The sequence below is a fragment of the Leptopilina boulardi genome, unplaced genomic scaffold, assembly GCF_019393585.1.
Source record: "Leptopilina boulardi isolate dan_hultmark-lab unplaced genomic scaffold, ZJU_Lbou_2.1 LbouV2_285, whole genome shotgun sequence".
Classification (NCBI taxonomy): domain Eukaryota; kingdom Metazoa; phylum Arthropoda; class Insecta; order Hymenoptera; family Figitidae; genus Leptopilina; species Leptopilina boulardi.
The window spans coordinates 939,098-960,934 of NW_026137846.1; the positions used below are offsets into that span (position 1 = coordinate 939,098).

A 21,837-nucleotide genomic window follows, 5' to 3' on the forward strand; every position below is an offset into this window, starting at 1 on the left:
AAAATTGTGAAAAAAGGGACGCTAGTATACTACTGTCATTCAGAGCCCAGCCGTTGACAAAAGGGTTTATCACGATCCACACCTTGTTTTAATGGAAGTTATAAAGCAAAAAACGAACATTTTCATGAATAATTCTTTGGAAAAATTTTTTATTTTTATTTCCTTAAAAGAATCTTTTATTACACAATTTGCAATTTGTTTCAAATCTGTGCGTTTATTCGTCAAAAAGATAACTTTTTACTTTGTTTTAAATAATCTCGAAAAGTTAATGAAATAAGCAAAATTTTTTTATATTATGTTTCAGAAGGGTTCAAATATTATATAAAAAATTTCGCATACTGATAGGATTTTTATTGAATAAGCTATAAGGTTTAAAAGTAGACCGTTGTCAAAATAGTGTAAAAATCCATGTATTTTTTATCTTCTAAAATCCATAAGTGATGCACAAAATTTTTCTGCTTTTTGCAATTTCGTTTAGTAACGTAGGAATAGTGTAGCTGCTGACTCCTTGTTGTCTCAATGTAATACGATTTTTTTTACCTGAGTCATAAGCATTCAAAGACAAGGGTCTTTACATTTTGAACCGATAGTAGTGGCTAATAATGTACAAAAACATTATTAAAGCTATAAAAAATTACTTATTTCGAAAATTCATTAAAAAAATTGATTATAAAAATTTTGGTCGCAATCAGTATTAAATCACAAAATATAATACATTTGTTGTGTAAATATACATTGCACTTACATTTTCTTTTAATTCTCTTCGATTTGTAACACTTTTAAAAATGTGAAAAAATACATTTGTGTCTCGACACAAGTGTGAAAAAATAAATATCTTTGCAGAACAAATAAAAAGCGACTGTTTGCTTTCATATTCGCACAAAAAGGACGTATGGTGATAACAAACACTGTCAAATTAGATTTATTTATTTTTTATCAAAAGTGCCCACAACCGAACCTCTTACCCTAATAAAAAAAATGTTTGAAAAAATAACGAAGATGTGGTACTAACCACTTAACACTGTTTAAAAAGTGCAATTAAGTTTTTTTAAATTCTTCCATGCAAAACTATTAAACCAATCATGTTTACAATAAAAATTTCTTACTACTCAAAAAAAATTGTAAATAAATACATAAAAAAATAAGAAAAAGACAGTAGACGGCCACCTAAGGCAATCTTTTTAATTAACACTGTTTTAAAAATACAATTAAGATTTTTTTTCAATTTCTTACACATGTGATTGTTCCTTACGATTTTACAAAACTACTAAACCAATTATATTTGCAAAAACAAATTTTTTTATTTAATAAAAAAAATGCGGAAAAACAAGTAAAAAAGACAGTAGTCAGTAACCCAAAACAGATAGTAATCGTCCACCTTCAAAAACCATAGAAAAAATGTTTTTTGCAACACTAACCTCTAAAGTTAAATTTTACACATTGAAAAGTGTGTGTAAAAAAGCTCTTTTTCAAACGGTGTCTAAAGTGATTCACTTTACGCACTGAAATTTACTTTACGCACTGAAATATTACTTTACGCACTGAAATATTACTTTACGCACTGAAATTTACTTTACGCACCGAAATTTATCTCACATAATATAAGGATTGTTTTAGACCATACAAAACCACAAAATTAAAAAACGAACTTTACTTTTAAATTTATACACTTCTACTTAATGATATTTTTACTGATCTTCGATTGATTTTTTTAATTCTATACAATCGAAATTATTCTAATAGAGAGTTGGAATTCTTCATAATAAGTACTTAACTTTAGAGGTGGGTGTTGCAAAAAATGTTGTATGATACACGTGCGTAAATCTGATTATACTCGTGTGATTTGCATCACACTCGTATAATCACTCACTTTACGCACTTGTATCATAAATAACTATTTTCTTTTCTTAAAAAAGCTTAAGTTTTTTATGATGATATTAAAAATGTTTAATAACAAACAAATTGTTTCTACCTCATATGGTTTTGTTGTTCCAATTGAAAAGTGTCCCACTACTGCTTGGTTTACCTAACACATTTCTTTATCTTTTAAAGAGTATAATCTATTTATGATGCAACTGAACCTATCACTTGAAGAAAGTCTACTTAACTATGTTTCACAATGCAACGGTTTGGTCAAAAGTTGAGTAAGAAAATTTAAATGAAGTACCTTTACTTCTTTCAAACTAAAAAAAAATGAAAAACAGTTGCAATCTTAATCAAGGAATGATTAGTAGGATAGCTTTTAATGAAATTAAAAATTTATACAACTTTGAAATTTTTGTTCCGGAATTGTGATTAACATACTTACTGCGAGATAGAACTCATATTCATATTAGCTTACTGAAGATAACTTACATTGTGGTATGCACTTTTTTACTCATACAATTCATTTTCGCAATTACATTGTTTCTTGTACTGCAATAACTCAGATACTCTAATTTTTAGACTTTTCTTCAACAGCATAGTTAATTTTTTGACTTATCAAAAAATAGTATTAAGAGTTTTTAATCTTTAAGAAAAAATTAATATTTTAAAATATGTCTTTCTATTCTTTCAAGATGACACAAAGGTTTCAGCGTACGTCCAATTAGGTGCAATTACATTTTTGAGGCATCTGCTCATGTACATAACGGAAATTAATGTCGAATCGCACGAAACGTTTATATTTGTATTAAATACAACTTCAACACTAATTCGAGGTGCTTGTCATTTAAAATTAAACATTTACATTATCAAATTAATATTTAAAAAGTATAATAAATTATTAATAAATATTTCACTTAAAAAACTATTGCTCTAACCAAGATGGAAAAGATGTGTTTGGTGACTTTACTTTTATATTAAATTGTTTCAGAGTTGCTTCCAATGCCGACTGGTTTCCTGAAAAGTAGGCCGAAACTGCATTGTGGAATAAAAGTAACTGCTTGTGCATCACCTTAATCTGAAAATTTTATTTTTTTTCAATAAAAAAATTATATTTTGAAGGTTTAAATAACAAGTGTAAATAACATTTTTATCAAATTTAAATTATTAACAGATGATTATTGAAAATCGATGTTTCTGCACCCCCTTCAACATAAGTTGGAGGAGGCTGTCTACCCACTCGGCATGGTATTTTTCAGTCTTTTTCTAAATAACATTTTATAATTAATTTTTGAGTCTTGGTAATACTTAATATTCTTTTTTTGTCACAGAATTAGATGATCTTCAAAATAAAAAAAGAATTGACGATTTATCTTCATTTCTTCTAATGTTATTAATTATTTAAATAATTTTGATTATTAATTATTAATTTCACACCCGTTTATCAGAAATAGTTCATATAGGGCTCGTTGGATGTGGATTTTAATAAGCATTCTAATGGTGTCTTTAAAATTACTCTAATTTTATTTGTTCGTAAAATATTTCATTTTTTATTAACTTTTGTTAGTTAATTAATTAATATCTCGAAAACAAAAAATGCCATCTCAAAAATTTAACCATCGATTTATTATGACTTAAACAATATTCATAATTTTTTCGCGCTTCTAAATGAGGGAGAACATGTTTAAAAGTTATAAATAAATTTTATTTTTTAAACAAATTGTTTAAAAATTAATATTTTTTTAAAAAAATAATTTTTTTCAAAAAGTTTAAGGTCTTCTGCGTAAAAACATTTACAACATTTTTCTCTATTTTTAGTAGGAAAAAAGTTGTATTAAAAAAATATTGCTCAAATTTGTTATTGTAAATATCTCGAAAAATATTAAAAATTACTTATTTAGCACCACTATCACTATAATTTACCGAATTTTGAGAAAAATCCGAGACATAACCCCGTCTTCTCATATGAAATGCCTCATATTCCTAATTTTATTGATCTTTCATTCAATAGTATCCGTGTATATAATATTTGCTAGATTGCAAAACAGGTACAGTACAATTTCGGTAAGTGGTCGGGACCACAACATTTGATAAGTGTCGGATTGCCCCTTGAGTTGTGGTGGGGCGGCAGACAATGCCGTATCACGGTGTCTTCTAATGCTTATTAATCTATAATGTAGAATTCTTCTCGGATATAAAAGATTAAATAATAATTTAATATATAATTAGATTAAAATTCAATTTACCTACTTCAAATTCATAATTAACAAGTTGTAAATTCAGATGTTCATTACATGAACATTTTGCTTCCTTGTGGAGAAAGCAAAATTTTATTGCCAAAATGTGAATTTTTGATTTTTTAACTTTCATTAATTCCCAGGCGCGAAAAACCAGTGCTGACGATGGATTGAGGCTTGATTGTAGATTGAACGCCCAGCGTGGGTAACCCAGACTGAAAGCAACCTTTATACCACTGTCGATCAAAATTGGTTCAAGATTGGTTACCAATGCTCGTCTCATGCTGGATTCAAGACTAGTTGAATCCTCATGAGCAAAGCCTAAGAGTCCAGTCTAGATTCAATCTTGAATCAACTTTCGACTTAATATTCGCAGCTTAATTCAATATTAATTATTATCTTGTATAAAATACAATTGTATTGAGTAATTATTTATATACGTTCAATACAAATTAAATAACATATTTTTTACAATTTTTGTTAAATACAATTTAATATATTTTATAATTATTAATTAATATGAATTATTTAGTAGCTCTCGTAGTGTGCGGTCGTGTTTTCTACTGCTCCTGAAACTTTGTGTTTGTACTTTTATTTGTAAATTAATTACATTTTTTTTTCTACAAGTGTCGGAGTGTTTCGCTTATTTTTAACTTACCTGTGTCTGGATTACTGTTTGGAGACATTGTTTTTAATCTGTGCTCAAGTGTTGTTTCTTTTGTTTAAACAATTAAATCCGTTATCTGCAATTGGATTTCTGTGGATTTTTTCTTATTTTGTTGACTGCTTTTTAGTACTGTGCTCTCTGACCTAAAAGCCATATATGTGTGTTGCACCTGAATTTGTATATTCGTAATTGAAATTCATTTTTATTGAAATTTTAATTTTCTCTGTGTTTCTTTTCGATGATTATATTCGTTTAATTTTCGAGACATTGTATTGTTGTTCCTGTCACGATGTCCTCTACACCTGACGAAAAGAGATGGAGCGAGTTGTTTTCCAAACTCAGCGATCTATCAGCCTCTCACTCGGAATTAAAGACAGAGATAAGGGAAAATAATAATATATTAGAATCGAGTGTCAAGAAACTGAATGAACAGGAAAGTCGTTTACTCTCAGTGGAAAATAATTTAGCACGCTTCGAGAAATCTCAGCGTAGTAAAAATATTATTTTATTTAACTTAGAGGACTCTGACTCGATAAACAGTAACCTTTTTGCAACAATCGATCTTTTATTTAAAGATATTGGTTTACAGGTTCCAGATTAGCTATAGCAGATATATTTCGTCTCGGAAAGAACAAAGGCAAACGTCCTGTTATAATAAAGTTTATTGCTGAGCGCTGGGTAAAAACTATTTTTTCAAAATTAAATGAGCTGAAAAATAAAAACCTTCTTATAACAAACGACCGCACTTTTGAAGAAAGAGAACTCCGTCGTCAATTATTTTAAAAAATTCAAGAGTTACGTGAGACAGGAATTAAAGCAAGAATAGTTAATAATAAAATCGAGATTGCAGAGGATATTGTTCCTGTTGATATCGTAATGCAACCTAGGGGTAATTTTGTTCAGGAAGTGTCTCTTACCCCTGATGGTACTTCCAGTACGAAAAATAATAAAAGGGGGCGTCCGTCTGGTTCGACTAAAGAAAAAAAGGATCTACTGGGATCTAACACGATGGACAGCTTTCTGTCTCCTAGAAATTCATTGGATTTGTCGCACGCATCTCGTCGCTTAACGAACAAAAAACTTAAAACTGATGGCCCGGTATAGCAACGAAATTTTACGGATTCGTCTGTTTTTGATCTTGATAAGTTGGGAATAGGAAGAGTTATTTTCTGGAACATTCATGGACTCGGCAACTTGCATGATATCAGGGAGTTTGTCAATAAGCGGGATATTCTTTGTATTTGTGAAACTTGGAATGAGTCTATCTCAGTTAATGTATTGTCTAACAGTGGCTTCGAGTACGTCCAGTCACCTGCAAAAAGGATCTTCAGTCATGGCAGAGCAAGGGGGGATCTACTCATCGCGTATAATCCACGTCTGTATTCAGTTTCTATTATCTCTACTTCGGATGCACAAATTTTTGTTAAAGTTAAATTTTTATCAGATAATGTTCATTTTATTTTGGGTTTGATTTATATTGCTCCTGATGCGAATTTAATTAGTTTTTTTAGATGCATTTAATTTTACTATCAATAATCTTCTTTCTGATTTTAATAATACTCCAATAATTGTAGGGGGCGATTTTAACTGTAGGGTCGCAGATCGAAACCAATTAGATCCGCACTTTTTCCAAGGTATTAACAATCTTTTTAGCGAAAGACTTTCTGAGGACCGTGTCTTAAACTCGAAAGGAAAAACAATCATTAATAATTTTGAATCCAATGAATTGGTTCTCTTAAATGGGCGTTGCATAGGTGATATTCCAGCTAAATTCACTTTTTTAAACTCAAATGGAGCAAGTGTGATTGATCTGGTTTGGGTCTCATCTGCGTCCCTCCCTTTTATTCAGAGTTTACAAGTTCTGCACTTGGCTACTTCCTCGGACCACTTTCCAATAGTTTTAAATTTGTCGTTATTTTCTTTTCCTAAGGTTAATGAAAGTTATATTAGATTATCTTTTTGTAACGACAAGACTGATTTGTTTGTAAATAGCATGGCACATAGAGAGGAAGTGGCTATGGTGAATCGTAATATAGATGATCTTAATTCAATTGTTGTTTCCACGATCTGGGATGTCGCTATGAACCTATCCATGTACTCAAAACATCCTAAGAATAATTGTCTGAAAGGAAAACCTTGGATGGATGCTGAGTGTAAACATTCTAAGAAAAGAGTACTATCCGCGTTGAAATGCTGCAAAAAAACTAACTTTTCAAACTCTTCCAGAATTGATTATTATAAAGTAAAAAATAATTACTTAAAAATGTTGAAACTAAAAAAAAACAGTTTGCTCTTAATCGATTAAATGCAATAAATAATAGTAAATCCCCTTCACAGTTCTGGAAGATTGTTAACGCTACCCGTCCTCGTGTTAACCATCAATCTAATATTGACATTGACACTTGGTTTTATTATTTAAAAGAATGTTATCCCCAGACCTCGGTTATCTCTTCCATAGACAGTTTTGCAGCATTTCATTCTGTTCCTGAGCTCGATGGGTGCATAACAGTTGACGAGATTTATAGTTGTCTTTTGAAGTGCAAATATGGAAAGGCTCCCGGATTTGATGGGATTAATTACAATTTTTTAAAAAGCTTACCTCAAAATTGGATTTTGTTTGTTAATAACCTTTTTAATAAGATTATGGCTTCCGAAAAGGTTCCGCTAGGGTGGGGTAAATTGTCCACATTCATGCTCTACAAAAAAGGTGACTCGTCAATTCCAGATAACTATAGACCTATCACATTAGTTAATTGTATCGCGAAAATTTTCACACAAATAATTTGTGATCGTCTTGTAACGTGGGTGGATAAACTTAACCTTATTCCTGAATCTGAAATGGGCTTCAGGAGGGGTAGAAGTTGTTTGGACAATGTTTTTTGTTTATCATCAATTATTCAAACTCATTTGAGTTCTCCAGGATCGGTTGTTTACGCTGCTTTTATTGATTTTAAGGGAGCCTTTCCTTCGGTATCTCATCAACTGTTGTGGAACAAGCTTCACTCTTTGGGACTTAGTACGAAAATAATTAATATTTTGAAAGACTTCTACTCTAAAGCATCAACTTGTATTAGGACCGATGAAGGGTTTACCAACATGGTTTCTGTCACGCGAGGGGTTCTTCAGGGAGAGGTGCTTAGCCCTCTTGAGTTTTTGCTATTCATTTCTGATATGGAAGAATTTTTGAAGAAGCGCGGTTGCAGGGGAATTTCTGTAAACAAATCGTCGGAAATACTAATGTTAGGATATGCGGATGATTATGTCCTTTTAGCCGACTCACCAACGGAGCTCCGTAAAAAACTTGATGCTTTATATGATTATTGTAAACTGAATGAACTGACTGTTAACGTGAGTAAAACCAAAATTGTTATCTTTACGAAATCTGGTAACTCTAAAGCGAGAAATTTTAAGTCATTTAAGTTTGGCAATGGTAGCATCGAGGTAGTTGATGAGTATGTTTACTTGGGTGTTCCGTTTCAAAGTTCTGGTTCCTTTGCATCTGCAGCGAGTAAATTTATTAGTGCTGCTAATACCGCGGTGGGTTCTGTTATAAAAACAATTAATTCTGTCGGAATAGAATCGTGGACATCTTGTACTAATCTTTTTCAGAGTCTTGCGTTGAGTACTCTGCTTTATAATTGTCAAATTTGGGGTATCTGTTTCTTGGATAATTTGGAGAGAGTACAACTGACCTTTTTTAAGAATCTTTTAAATCTCCCTATCTGCACTCCGAACTACGCTGTGAGACTGGAGACTGGTTGTTTGCATCTCGCGCATAAGATATTTAAGTACTCCTTATCGTGGATAAATAAAATTTCCACGATGGAAAGTTCACGGTATCCTAGAGTTTGTTTTGAGAGATTGTTGCTTTTGAGTAGACGCAATTCTTCTAACAGACTGAATTGGGTGAACCAATTAAGAATATTTCTTTTTGAACCTTGCGGTCTTTTAGATCTGTGGAACGAGATGTCTCCTCAATCGTTCAATCTTAATGAAAAATTGATTCTGGATACTTTTGAAAGATACGTTCGGGCTCGTGATTTGGCTTCTTTTAGTAATTCTAAAAGTTTAATAATTTATCCTCATCTCTTATTGCAGCAAGGGACCCAGGACTATCTGAATTTGTTGATGACGATATTTTTCAAGAAGATCCTTGCTCAGTGCAGGCTTCTGAATCGGCACGTCTGTAGGATTGTTTTTAACAAAAAGAAATTTACTTTTTACCCTGATGCTATTTGCGCCTGCTGTAATTTGGAAGAAGAGAGTTTGTTTCACATTCTGGCTTCCTGTCCACCCTGCGGTCATATATTCCAGGCGATCTTAAATGACGAATTTCGTATTCTCCCTTCTAATGTTGCGTGGTTAAATGTTTTATCGTCGAATGACCGAACTTTGATTAAGCGTTTTATCATTATTTTAACTTCAGTTCTTAAGGACCGCTTGCTATTGTATGAATGTTAATTTTAGTTTTATTTTGTTTTTAATTTCTATGGCACACTATTTATTTTTGGTTTGATATTTTTCTTGAGTGCTTTTATTCACTTTTTTGTTTTACGAGACTTTAATATTTATATTTTCTTTCGCATGTATAAGCGAATCTTCCTTGTATACACAGGATGTGTTATAAACAAGAATTAAATAAATAAATAAATAATTATTAATTAATATTATTTAAATTAATATATTGCTATTTATTTCAATGAAAGTATTCTTTGTTTTTTTATAAATAAATATTTTATAAATATTATATTTGTAAATACAATAAAAATCATAATAATTATATTCAACACATTTTTGAAAATAATTTCTTTTAATAAATTTTGTTTTTTTAAGATTATTTTATAATAATTTATCATCTTTATTATGTATTATTATATATTATAGTATACCTATAATATTGTAATAATTAAAGAATTATTATTTAATACATTATGAAGATAATAAATCTTTAATATAACGTAAAAAATACAATATTTACTATAATTGTATTTTCAAAAATACAAGTAATTGAAAATACAACAGTTAAAATATTTTCAATTTTATATTATACTTTTATTTTATATTTTTATTGTATTTATAAATATATAAGTTATTAATTTAATAAAAATAAAAGTTTATACATTCATTACAAAGTTTTTTTATTCCATTAATAAAAAAAAATTTTAATATAATTTATTTAAATTAACAGCAATATATAAATTAAAATAATTTTAAATAGTACCAGTGGGAGCAGTCTTGAGCGAGCCTGAATCAGCATTCGGCAAGATTGATTGAGTCTTGGTCACCAATGCTGAATCAAGAGTGGAGCTTCAGGTCAGAATCGGTGTTACATTCTAGCTCGGATGAGTCTTATTCCCGCTGACTGACCAAGGCTCAGTCAATATTGGCCAATACTTAACGAGTCTTTAAAAGGCCTGAACCCAGCGTCCCTTCGCGCCTGGGTTCTTTAAATTTACCTCAAATGTATACTTTATATATATCGATTGATTCGTCGCCACTTTGAAATGTTTTATAAACGAAAGGACTACAAAGCTTCCTCCACGAGGAAGCAAAAACATTATTTTTATTTTATTAATGTCCATATTTGAAAACGTTTTTATACGGCGCTGGTTTTTGATGCGCACGCAAAAAGTAGGAGAAAGGCATCCGACACTTACCAAGATTATAGGCGTGGAAAAAATCCTGACACATATCGAGATCCGACACTTATCAAACCCGACACTTACCGAAATTGTACTGTACATATTTAGAAAAATTATTTATGAAATCAAACATAAAAATGTTAGAAATTTATTTTTTATTATTTAAAATTAATTTTTAATACAAATTAATTCTATTCAAACTTCATTTTTACGGTAATTTTTATGTTAAAAACTGACGATTTTGTATGAATATTATTATTTAACTATAGTAACCAAATTACATATTTTATAAAAAAAATTATTAATTTTTCATAATTTTTTAATAGAAATTTCTACATTTATCTGCATGAAATGTACATAGGTACCCGGGTACCTTGTCCGCCTATTAAGGGTGAAGAAACTTTGTTTATTATTTCCGAATAAATAAATAAAAAAGGTACATTATAAATAATATTAAAACACTTTATAAATGGATAAATTTGAGATGTTATCAATTCCATGGGATGTGATCACAAGAATTTTTGATGATTGGAGCAAATTTATTGAAACCTTGTGAATATGTTCCTTTATTTGTACAGAATGAAAGCCAACAAACAATTTTTCAAAATTTTCAAAATTTTTTGAGATATCTCTAATTAAAAATTTGTCATTTTTTTAAAAAAAACCATGTACTTTTTTTTCTTGTTATCCAAATGAGATCAATTTTTTTTTCAAATTTCTCACAAAAAGATGCTATTTTAAGAAAACATAGTTCATGAAAAAAAATTTTTTTTTGCCCGGAAAAAAGTCAAAAAAAATTTTTGAATTCAATTTTTGAAAAAACTACCTCTTCGAATTCAAAAATTTTTTTTTCTACTGATTGCCTATGATGTTAAGAATAACTTTGCGAGAAAAAAATTAAAACGTCCCGTGCGGCGCGACGGGAAGCGTGCATCTTAGTTTTTACGTCCATTATATAGTATGGAAACTTGCAAATATCTCGAAAAGTACGAATTTTCGTAAAAAATGTTTAAGACAAAAGTTGTTCCAAACAAAAAGATTTACATCTTTGAAACCAAAAAATTGGGCCGGGGTCCAATGTTGGGCCATACAATGAAAAAAGTGGTTTTCCTAAATAAGACCACTAATTTTCAGTATCCAATTCGTAATCCCTATGAAATTCTGCGTTCAGACATGTTGTATAAGTGCCCAAAATATTGGTCCCAATGTCTGGGATTAGGCCCAACATTTTTTGACAAACAAATAAATAAATTTTAAAAAATCCTATCTTGGGGGTTTTCGGGGTCACAGGATTGAAAATTCGAAGCTAATTTTCAAATTGGGCACAGAGCCCAATGTAAGATTCCACGGCCCAATGTGAGGCCCACAGTAAAGAAATTAATTTTCTTAAATAAAACCCACTAATTTCCACTATCTATTTCGTCATCGTTATGAAATTCTGGATTAAGACTTGTATCTTTTTGTAAGAAATTTGAAAAAAAATTGATCTCATTTGGATAACGAGAAAAAAAGGTATATGTTTTTTTTTAAAAAAATGACATAAATTTTTAATTAGAGATATCTCAAAAAATTCCAAAATTTTTGAAAAATTGTTTGTTGGCTTTCATTCTGTACAAATAAAGGAACATATTCACAAGGTTTCAATAAAATTGCTCCAATCATCAAAAATTCTTGTGATCACATCCCATGGAATTGCTCATGTCAAAAAACCTCAGGTCGATACGATTTTAAAAATTACGAAAAAAACCAATTTGAAAATGCAAAAGGTACCCGGGTACCTCGTCAGTCCCATAAAGGTTAAAAAATGTTAAAACACCTATGAATATTTTTAATTAATTTTGTAGAGTTTTTTAAGACGCATCTTTTGAGCTATTAGCGAACCTTCTATTGTTAGGGAAAGGTGGGGTAATAGGAGAGCATGGGTAATGGGAGCTCTTACATTACAAGTACATAAAGACTTTGAATTTCGCGGAAATAACTCGGAAAACTTGAACAGTCTTCCTGTATGTCATACCATGACAAATGGTCACATTTCTGACAAATTTGTAGAAACTACAAGAAAAAATCAAGTTTTCGAGTTTTTCTTCTTAAATGGAAAATATTTCTGGAAATCAAAATAAATAGGGTTAGTTGGGGTAAATGGGGACAAAATCGCTATTTTTCACAAATTACTTAAGTTTCTTCCTTTAAAATGTAATATTTGCGGGTTTATTTTTTTAAGTTGTTACACGGAAAAAAATTTTCTGGTAATTCTTTAACATCGATTTAGAGATTTTACATGTTCCTAAATCTGTTAATTCTACAGATATTTTCTGTAAGGATTTAACGCATGCGCGAAAACAATGCAGTGATTCAACTAACAATAAGGCTGTACGATTAAGTGCGAGAGGTTAAGGCGAATTTAGTGTTTTTATTATTATCATAGTGTCGTTAAGAAAGTTTAATTAAAAAAGAAACGTCTTAAGTATATAAACATTATTATAGAAATAAATTATTACAAATTTTTTATTTTAAAATTAACTGCAGTGATTAAGTGAGAAAAGTCGTTTGTTTCAATTTCTCGACATAAGAAAAAGTGGATTTATCATAAGTTTTGAAAACATGCTCCTCATTTTTTTTTGTTAGAAAATTATTGAAGGATGAATTTATTTACATAGAAGTTATACTAATTTATACAATAATGCTCCGCGAATTTAATGTATTCGGAGGAGAATATAACCTATAAGAAATACTCTACCAAATATATATTATCCCCATATAGTATACATAATTTGGTCACTCAACAGTTTTTAAGAACTGTAGCTCAAACTTGTAGAATTAACAGATTTTAATGCCAATGATTCAACATATTTCTCTATTTGGAGAAACATCAGTAGATGGCGCAGGAGTTTCTGTAAATTCTACAGAAAATTTTTTTCCGTGTATTTACATTCCAAGGATTATTTTTAAGCAACAGAAAAAAAATTTAGATAAGATTTAAACGCGTGAAACTGACTGTCCCCATTTACCCCAAAATTTAGAAAATTTCATAAAATTTGGGGTAAATGGGGACAGCACATTTTCTAAGAAAGTTTTAAGAAAAAAGTTTCCTTAAGGTTTTGGTCGCGTTGATTCATAACCATCAGATATTTTTGAAATTTCACATAATTGTTCCTTAAGTTTTGATCTTTAAAATAAGGCCAATTTAATTGAAATTGACCGTTTGTAAGTTCCAAAAAGTGCATTTAAAGTTCGTATATTTTACATGGATGAAATAGGTTAACCATGTATTGATTGTAGATTTTTAATTTTTGCATTAATCCATGCCGTCAGATTTTAACAAAAAACTAATATATTATGTATTGAACTAAGATGAACTTATAAAAAAATAACCTTTTTTATCGTTTCGTTTATAAAATATTTGAAGTGAAAGTTAAAAAATTATTAAAATATTTTCTGACAGATTGAAAGAATTCGTACACTTGGCAACAGCGCTTGTCAAACGTACTGAGAAACGGTAACGACAGTAATCAGTTGGTAAACAGCAGAAGACGTCATTAGTACTACAAAGCGACGTTGCCACGATCAACTTACTAGGCCGTGAGATGTGTGTGTGCTATGAACATATATTCACTAGGGATTCGCTCTGCGACCGTCACAAAGTATAGAGCTCAAGCATCATAACGTGAGGCCTTTCCTCACACGACCCATGTGCTCAATCGCTATATCATAATTTGTTTGCTTGCATTGTGCATTGTACGATTATTGTGGATAAAAGGATAGACCGGACTAGACATTTTTCTCTTTTTTCTGTGATAAAGTTGACTCATTTTCACCAACCAACTGTCAGCATCATTCAAATATATATACTCGAGGACTGTTTTTATCTGGAATTTAAATTGGTATCATTCACATAAACTACTTAATCATTTTGGAGGAGTAATTGATTTGATTTTCAACTGACGCTCTGGATCTTCTTTTAAAAAATATTCAAATCTCAAAATTTTATTGCTGTTACAAGGTAAAGTCGTTCCTTTTATTTCCACATCAAGTTTATAAACACACCCTAACACTAATCCTTGTCACCTCACCTTGGGTTGTAATTCAAAACAATAACATTTTCGCTCAATTCTATTTCAAATAATATATCAATTAAAACTTTGATTTTATTCTGTTTTAAACACAAAATTTGTAGCTTCAATATTTAATCTTATTTTATCGATAATTAATTATGATAAATATTTATACAGTTTATTTAAATATTGGACTCCCAGCTCCAATATTCATCTCGTTTTAATATATGGGAATTATTTTCTCGCAATTGACTGATATAATATGACATCTACCTATTCAATCTTATAATTTAATCTTATAAATAAACAATATAAACCAATTATCTTTACAATTTTACTAATATCCTTCAACTAAATAAAATAATACCAATTACATTTGAACCTATTTTAAATACCACAAAGATTAAAGTTTTGATGTTATTTTACTATAAATACAAACTCACAATTCAACACTTAACCAATTTAATTCCGTGTCGGTTAATTGCTTGCAACAGTCTCACTAAAATTTTATTTCAATTATAAAAATATAGTTTCAACTTTAATTCTATTCAAATCCTTGATAATTAATTATTTGCTACTGTTTACATGTTCGATATTCATTCTGTTTTACATAGTTAAATTTAATCCTACTCACTCACATTATAAATTAATTATTTTTTAATATTTTTGTTTAATATCCTTTTCTTTGCTTACCCAAGGCAGAGGATTTTATTTTTTATTTTGTTTTCTTTACACTTACAGTAATTTTATGAACATGTTTTAAATATTATATAAGGTACTATTTAATATAGACGACATCTGGGACCATCTTCGGTTTTATTTTTGCCTCTTATTTCTTTACATTTTATTTGCTTTCAGATTCCATATATAAGCTCATTTTTTTTTTTAATTATTCTATTTACTTATTTATTTATTTATTTTTATTTTTTTTTACTTTTATGGCTCCCTCCCCCCACCGAAAACTCACGTGCTTGCAGTCATCACCCGCACCGGGTTCTGCCGCTGCCTCAAATCTGCCATCTCGTGGCAGATCGTCAAATAAATTTAGAAGTACTAAAAAAACCCTGGATCAGCTTAATAAAAAACCAGGATTTTCCAACTCGATAATAAATACAATTGTCGCCCTGGCACAGTCTGAATTTCTCGATTCGCCTCTTCCCTCACCCCTACCATCAACATCATTAGCAAACATGGAATCCACCTATGTTGCTGGTTCCTTACCACCCGTCACAAATCCAACTCAGTCAAATCCAATATCCTCTCCCTTCCCTAGCTCAACACTTCTACCATCCATAGATAACTTTATTCCTCCAACATCTGCTCCAATAACATATGATCTCATCTGGCTTAACGAAAATTTTCAAGATGATCCGAGATTTTCATCAACCTCACCCCCACCGTTTACTATCTTAATAGAATCCATACATGAAAATAGAAGAATAGGCAAATATAATCGCATTGCTTTTGCAGATTGTCTGGAATCCCTGGTGAGCGATCCTGCTCGTTCAATCGTGTCCAACGGTCTCAACCAACTTCGTGTTTCCTCTTCATCTTGGAACTTGGCTAACGATCTTCTCAACTCTGCTATTCTTCGATCTAAGGGTTACAAATTATTTATCCCTACATCTTTAGTCAGCAGAAAGGCCTTGGCTCACGACGTTGACCTGGATCTGTCACCTCAATCCATAAGCACCAAACTCCTACCTGAAACTCTTGATAAAATTATCTCAATCCGTAGGAGAACCCTGAACCCGAGAGAAATATCCGGCTTGGTTGAGTTTGTCTTTTCAGGAGTTACTATTCCTGATTCAATCTTCATTTCGAGAGCCATGTTCAAGCTCACTTTATGTGTCCCTCCACCCAAGCGTTGTCATAAATGCCAACGCTTCAGACACATTAAGGACCAATGCAGATCCACACACTTTACGTGTGAATTTTGCGGTGACCCACACGAGGCCAAAGAATGCCCCAAGAGAAACTACATTTCACACTGTTCTAATTGCTCCGGCAAACATGCGGCCTCTGCTCATGTATGTCCCCTATACAAATTTGAATTTTCGGTAATGAAACGTAGACTTGAGCGCAATATAAGCTATGAAGAGGCTGAACTCCTCCTATTGAATGAAGGTATTCCAAGACCTGGTTATGAAATAGTGTGGGATAGTGAGGTGAACTGTATGGGCACCAATGTCGTTCCCCCCAACGGTAACGATTTCACACCTTCACCCCACCCTGATAACAACTCTCAATCTCAACCGTCCAACTCATCCTCTAAGGATGACAATGAACTCTCTAGCGCAAATTCATCTTTAAATAACAATAGCGCTACAAAGATGGACGAAGATGTCGTCCTTACTAATTAATAATAGATTTTTCCATCTTACTATCTTAAAACTATAATAAAATTTGATATATCTGTATTATTTATTTATTTATTTATTTATTTATTTATTTAGTTATTTATTTATTTGTTTATTTATTTATTTATTTGTTTATTTATTTATTTATTTATTTATTTATTTATTTATTTGTCTATCTGTCTTGTCGATTTTATTTCATTTGTTCCATTTATGTTATTGATCATAGATCTCTCCTATCTAAATTTTAATCTTTGACAATCCTGGTTTATCTATCTACCGCCCATAACTTTTTTACTAACATGACTTACAATCAACCAGGATCATTACACAAATCTTTTAAACTTCTTTTATGGAATTCGAGAAGCATCATACCCAAAAGACCCGAACTTGAGGTCCTACTATGGACCCATAATCCTGATATTGTTTGTATTACAGAGACCTGGCTTTACGCTCACTCCCATTTCGAGATACCAGGCTTCATTACCGTCAGACAGGATCGTGTCAATGGCAGAGGGGGCGGTGTTTTGATCCTCGTTCGCAGGGAAATATCTTTTCTTATATCTTATACTTTCTCCCACCATTTACCGAATCTGGAGATGAATCTCGTGTCCATAACCGTTCCAACCTTATACGGCAAAACCCAAATAACCTGCATCTATGCCCCACCCGGGGGTGATATCTCCCCTAATATTTGGGATAATATCTTTGATATTCTCCCTCCCGCCACTAACCACATATTTTGTGGTGATTTCAATACGCGTAATACTTGCTGGGGAGATACCTGCAACAACATAAGAGGTTCATCTCTTTTAACCTTTTCCCTATCTAGAGACTTGTATTCAGCTAATTCTTCTTTTCCAACAAGATGCCTAGATCCTAATGTTCCAGGTAGCAATCTCGATCTTATCTTCTGCTCCGCCACCATTTTGCAGACATCGTCTACTGTTGTCATTTCGGATTCTAGCTCTTCTGATCATTATCCTGTCCTCTTGACCGCTGATATTGTACCCAAAAAGATCACACCCTCGAGCTCCAAGTTTAACGTTAAAGAACTTAATTGGCTCGAATTCCGCACCTCTATGGAACAAGCTGCCTTGGACCTGTCTCTATCTCTGGGCACCTCGGATTCACCATCTACAATCTACGACGAATTTATGTCCACCATGAAGCAATGTTTGTTGTCTAATGGCGCGTTCATCCCTCAAGATAGCCCTTATAAACCATTTGCCAAACCCCTATGGTGGAACTCTATTTGCGACAAAGCTTTGTCCGAACGCAGAGAAAACTATAGGTGGTATCAGGCGAACCAATCAGCTTCCAATAGGTCCGAATTCCGAAGGAGAGATACAATTATAAAACAGACACTTAGATCGCAGAAGACTCTTGCTTTTAGAAACTTCTGCGAATCTATGTCTCCAGAGCGTGGCTCCTCCGCCCTATGGCGTACTCTTAAGGCACTTTCTACTCGCTCATGTCAGTTATCCACTAATATATCCACTGATTCTCAATCTCCCAGCTTTACAAAATTCTGTAATGATCTTATATGCAAGGACATTCCACCTGTCAATGTTCCTTACATCGTCACACCCAGAACTTACGGTGATTCAAATTTCATTCCTTTTACCAGTTTAGAATTCAAAGCGGCAATTTCTTCTTGCAAACCCAAAACTGCACCCGGTCTTGATGGCATCACTGGCGAAGTGATTAAGGGTCTCAGTCCCACTACGCACGAATTTCTATCCACTCTGTTCAGTCGCATGGCATTGCTGAACTCCTTTCCAGCCTCATGGCTTTTGACTCGCGTGATTCTCTTACCCAAGCCTGGTGGTCGAGGGTACCGTCCCATCGCCCTCACCTCGGTTTTTTCGAAAATATTCGAAAAACTCATCCAACTGAGATTGGAACATGAGGTGGAAGCCCGTGGCCTTATCCCCCGCCACCAATATGGTTTCCGTAAGAGGAGGTCAGGCGTCGATTCGGTGGCAACATTTGTTACCGATATCTACAATGGCTTCGCGAAATCCCAGAGCACGCTCGCTATTTCAATTGACATCAAGGGAGCTTTCAACAATGTACGTCCCAATATTCTAATCGATCAATTAAAAAATTTAAACATTAATCCCCACACAATTAACTTTATCAATTTTATGACCACCAAGAGATATATCTCCTTCAGACCTGACGGTTCCGACTTACAGGTCTGTGGTGTGGGTGTTCCCCAGGGAGGTGTTCTCTCTCCGATTCTCTTTAATTTATATCTCCGTAACATTCTTAACATACTCCCGCCTGACATGAAGTTCACAATGTATGCAGATGACCTCCTATTATACATTAGATTTAATAAGGATGAGGACATCTCGGATAAGGTCAATACTATTCTCCGAGACCTTGTGGATTGGCTTAAGACCTTAGGAATGGATGTGTCCCCTTCGAAGACTACTGCTTGTGTCTTCTCTAGATCGAGGGCAACTTTCGACCACCTTCATATTAACATTTCTGACGTGGATATTCCATGTGATAAAACCATGAAACACCTTGGTATTTTACTTGACAGACGTCTCACCTGGAGGGACCACATCCACATGCTGGCCGATAAGGCTTCGAGGGCTCTCGGTATTCTTAAGATTGTATCAAGAGCAACCTGGGGCACCTCCCCCAGTATTGCTTTACTTGCCTATCGCAACCTAATCAGAGCTATTATGGACTGGGGTGCTCCCCTTTTCGCAGACGCATCTGTCTCAAATTTGAAAATTCTGGACAGAGTCCAGTCGGCTGCCCTGAGAACTGTCTTGGGAGCAATAAAATCAACCCCTACCTATTTGCTACTATTGGAAACCGATGAGGTCCCTTTGTACATCAGACGCTCGCATCTTTCTAACACCTTTTTTGTTCGCAACCTGTCTTGGAGCGAGAACCCGCTTATTCCCAAAATCCGTTTGTTGGATGAAAGGGAGGCGTCGGGCTCCTTCTCCTTTAAAACTGGTAACATATCCCTGCTTAACTCTTTTCGCCGCATTTCCCCCATTGCGATATCATTTCTCAAAACTAAAAAACCGTCTTATTTTGATTGGAGCTGGCGCTCCTTATCTGCTCCAGTCCCTTGTGATACTCAGGCTGGCCTTCTGCTTCAGACCTCTTCCAACCCTGAAAAACAATTTCGTGATCTCATATCCACCAACTTCTCAGATTTTCATATTATTTTTACTGATGCAACCCTTAATCCAAACACCAACTGCGCTGCTTCCGCCTTTGTGGATGAGAGCCGCGATTTTTCGTGTGGAACTCCACTTCAACCTTTCGTTACCATTCTTACAGCAGAGCTATATGCAATCTTCAGAGCTATTTTGTACTCTCAAAAACTTCGCTCTTCCAAAACTCTGATTGTCTCGGATTCTCTTTCAGCGATCAACAGAATCAGGGACTGTCTCCTTTTTAAAGACAACCCTGAACTTGTTTATAAAATCCGCGATCGAATCTTTCTCGACTTACCTTCTATTAGGGATCTCCGGTTCTCTTTTATGTGGGTTCCCTCACACATGGGCATTTCGGGAAATGAAAGAGCTGACGCGACTTGTCGTGAGGCTAACCTTCATGGTAATAGAATTAGCTTTGGTGCCCCCTTGAGCGATATCAACAAGACCATCCTGATACCTGATCGGCTCTCATGGTCCTCCCACCTCTGGCCTTTCACTGAGGTTGATCGAAGTAACCATCGATACCTGTCTAGGGTGACAATCAAATCGGTTAAGCCTTGGTTTGGCGATCTCTCCTTACCAAGAAATTGGATTAACACTATAACGCGTCTCAGATTTTTTCATATGTATACTGCCGACCATTTTGAACGAATAGGCTGGGAGGTGGCCGCAGGATGCCTGTGCGGCGTCGAAAGACGGACCCTCCATCATATTTTACACGACTGCCCTAGATTGGGCCCTTATAGGCCTAATTTCTATTGCTTTCTCAATAAAAAATTCCCCAACACAAACCCGCGTGATGTCTCAGTTGTCGATCTGGTCTTTAACCCTAACGACGAAGTGGTAAGGGAGCTGGGAGGCTTTATATGCAGGGACAATCAAATAGTATAATAAAAAAAAATAAAAAAAAAAAAAAAAAAAAAAAAAAAAAAAAAAAATGGTTTAAAATTTAAAATTGTCTTACAATTAACTTTGTCTCAGGGGAGTTACTTCCCATTCTCCCTTTTCTTTTCGTCTTCCCACACGGCTATACTTTCAGCCTGGTTTGAATTTGGCGCCATTGAGATCCATACGCACTCAACGGTGCACCGCCTTGCTGTTGGATGTCCCAGCTTTTTAATCCTGCCTTAATGCATCTATTGCAGCACTCAACTTATGCACGAAGCTTGATACACATTCTAACCCTCTTCTTCATTTTATGGTTGTTCTGACAGTTGGCTATGCCTCAAGTCATTTAAGAAGAAGAAGAAGAAGAAGAAGAAGAAGATATATTCACTAGCAAGTAGTGTGTACCTGTACTCACACAAAAGTTTTCTTTGGCACGCGCATTTATACGCATACGATAAGGACAGTAGTCAGGGACAAACTTTTGAGAGTTATAAGTTGCACGACAAGTACCTTAAGTATATTACTGTATTAAGGGATGAGAAAACTTGAAAAAAATTTGTAGTAGATATATAATAGTTGAACCAATTAAAATTTTTTTATTTTTTTTTTATTTCAGTATTTTGTATCGCATTTAAAAACTAGGTGTTCATTTCATGACCATTCAGCTTCCTCATCATGATACACTTATATTCAAGATTAAAAGAAGGATTACAACTAAAACAGCGATCAATTTTATAAATATTAGTAAAATGTAAACTTTGTATACCTCAATCGATTCGTTTTTATGCCAGGAATACAATTTTGACAAGAATTAATTAAAATTTTTATATCAGAAAAAGTTATTTCAAAAAATACAAACAACGATTATTTACAAAAATAATTCAAAAAAATGATTTAATCTACAGATTTTAGTAAAATATGAACTTTATATAGG

The 21,837-nt window shown here is 33.0% G+C and overlaps 2 protein-coding genes across 3 annotated transcripts in view; one reads left to right on the forward strand and one right to left on the reverse strand.

Annotated features, from left to right (window-relative positions):
* The window catches only part of LOC127282168 (tumor protein p53-inducible nuclear protein 2), a 381,620-nt gene that overhangs the window by 216,934 nt on the left and 142,849 nt on the right, over window positions 1–21,837 (forward strand). The gene's annotated exons all lie outside the window — the stretch shown is intronic.
* LOC127282165 (arfaptin-2) overlaps window positions 912–21,837 on the reverse strand; it is a 101,152-nt gene continuing 80,226 nt past the window's right edge. For both annotated transcript variants that reach the window (XM_051306279.1, XM_051306278.1), the window contains exon 6: window positions 912–2,941. In XM_051306279.1, coding sequence (XP_051162236.1) covers window positions 2,789–2,941 — 153 coding nt within the window. In that variant the 3' untranslated portion in view covers window positions 912–2,788. The remainder of the gene's footprint in view (window positions 2,942–21,837) is intronic.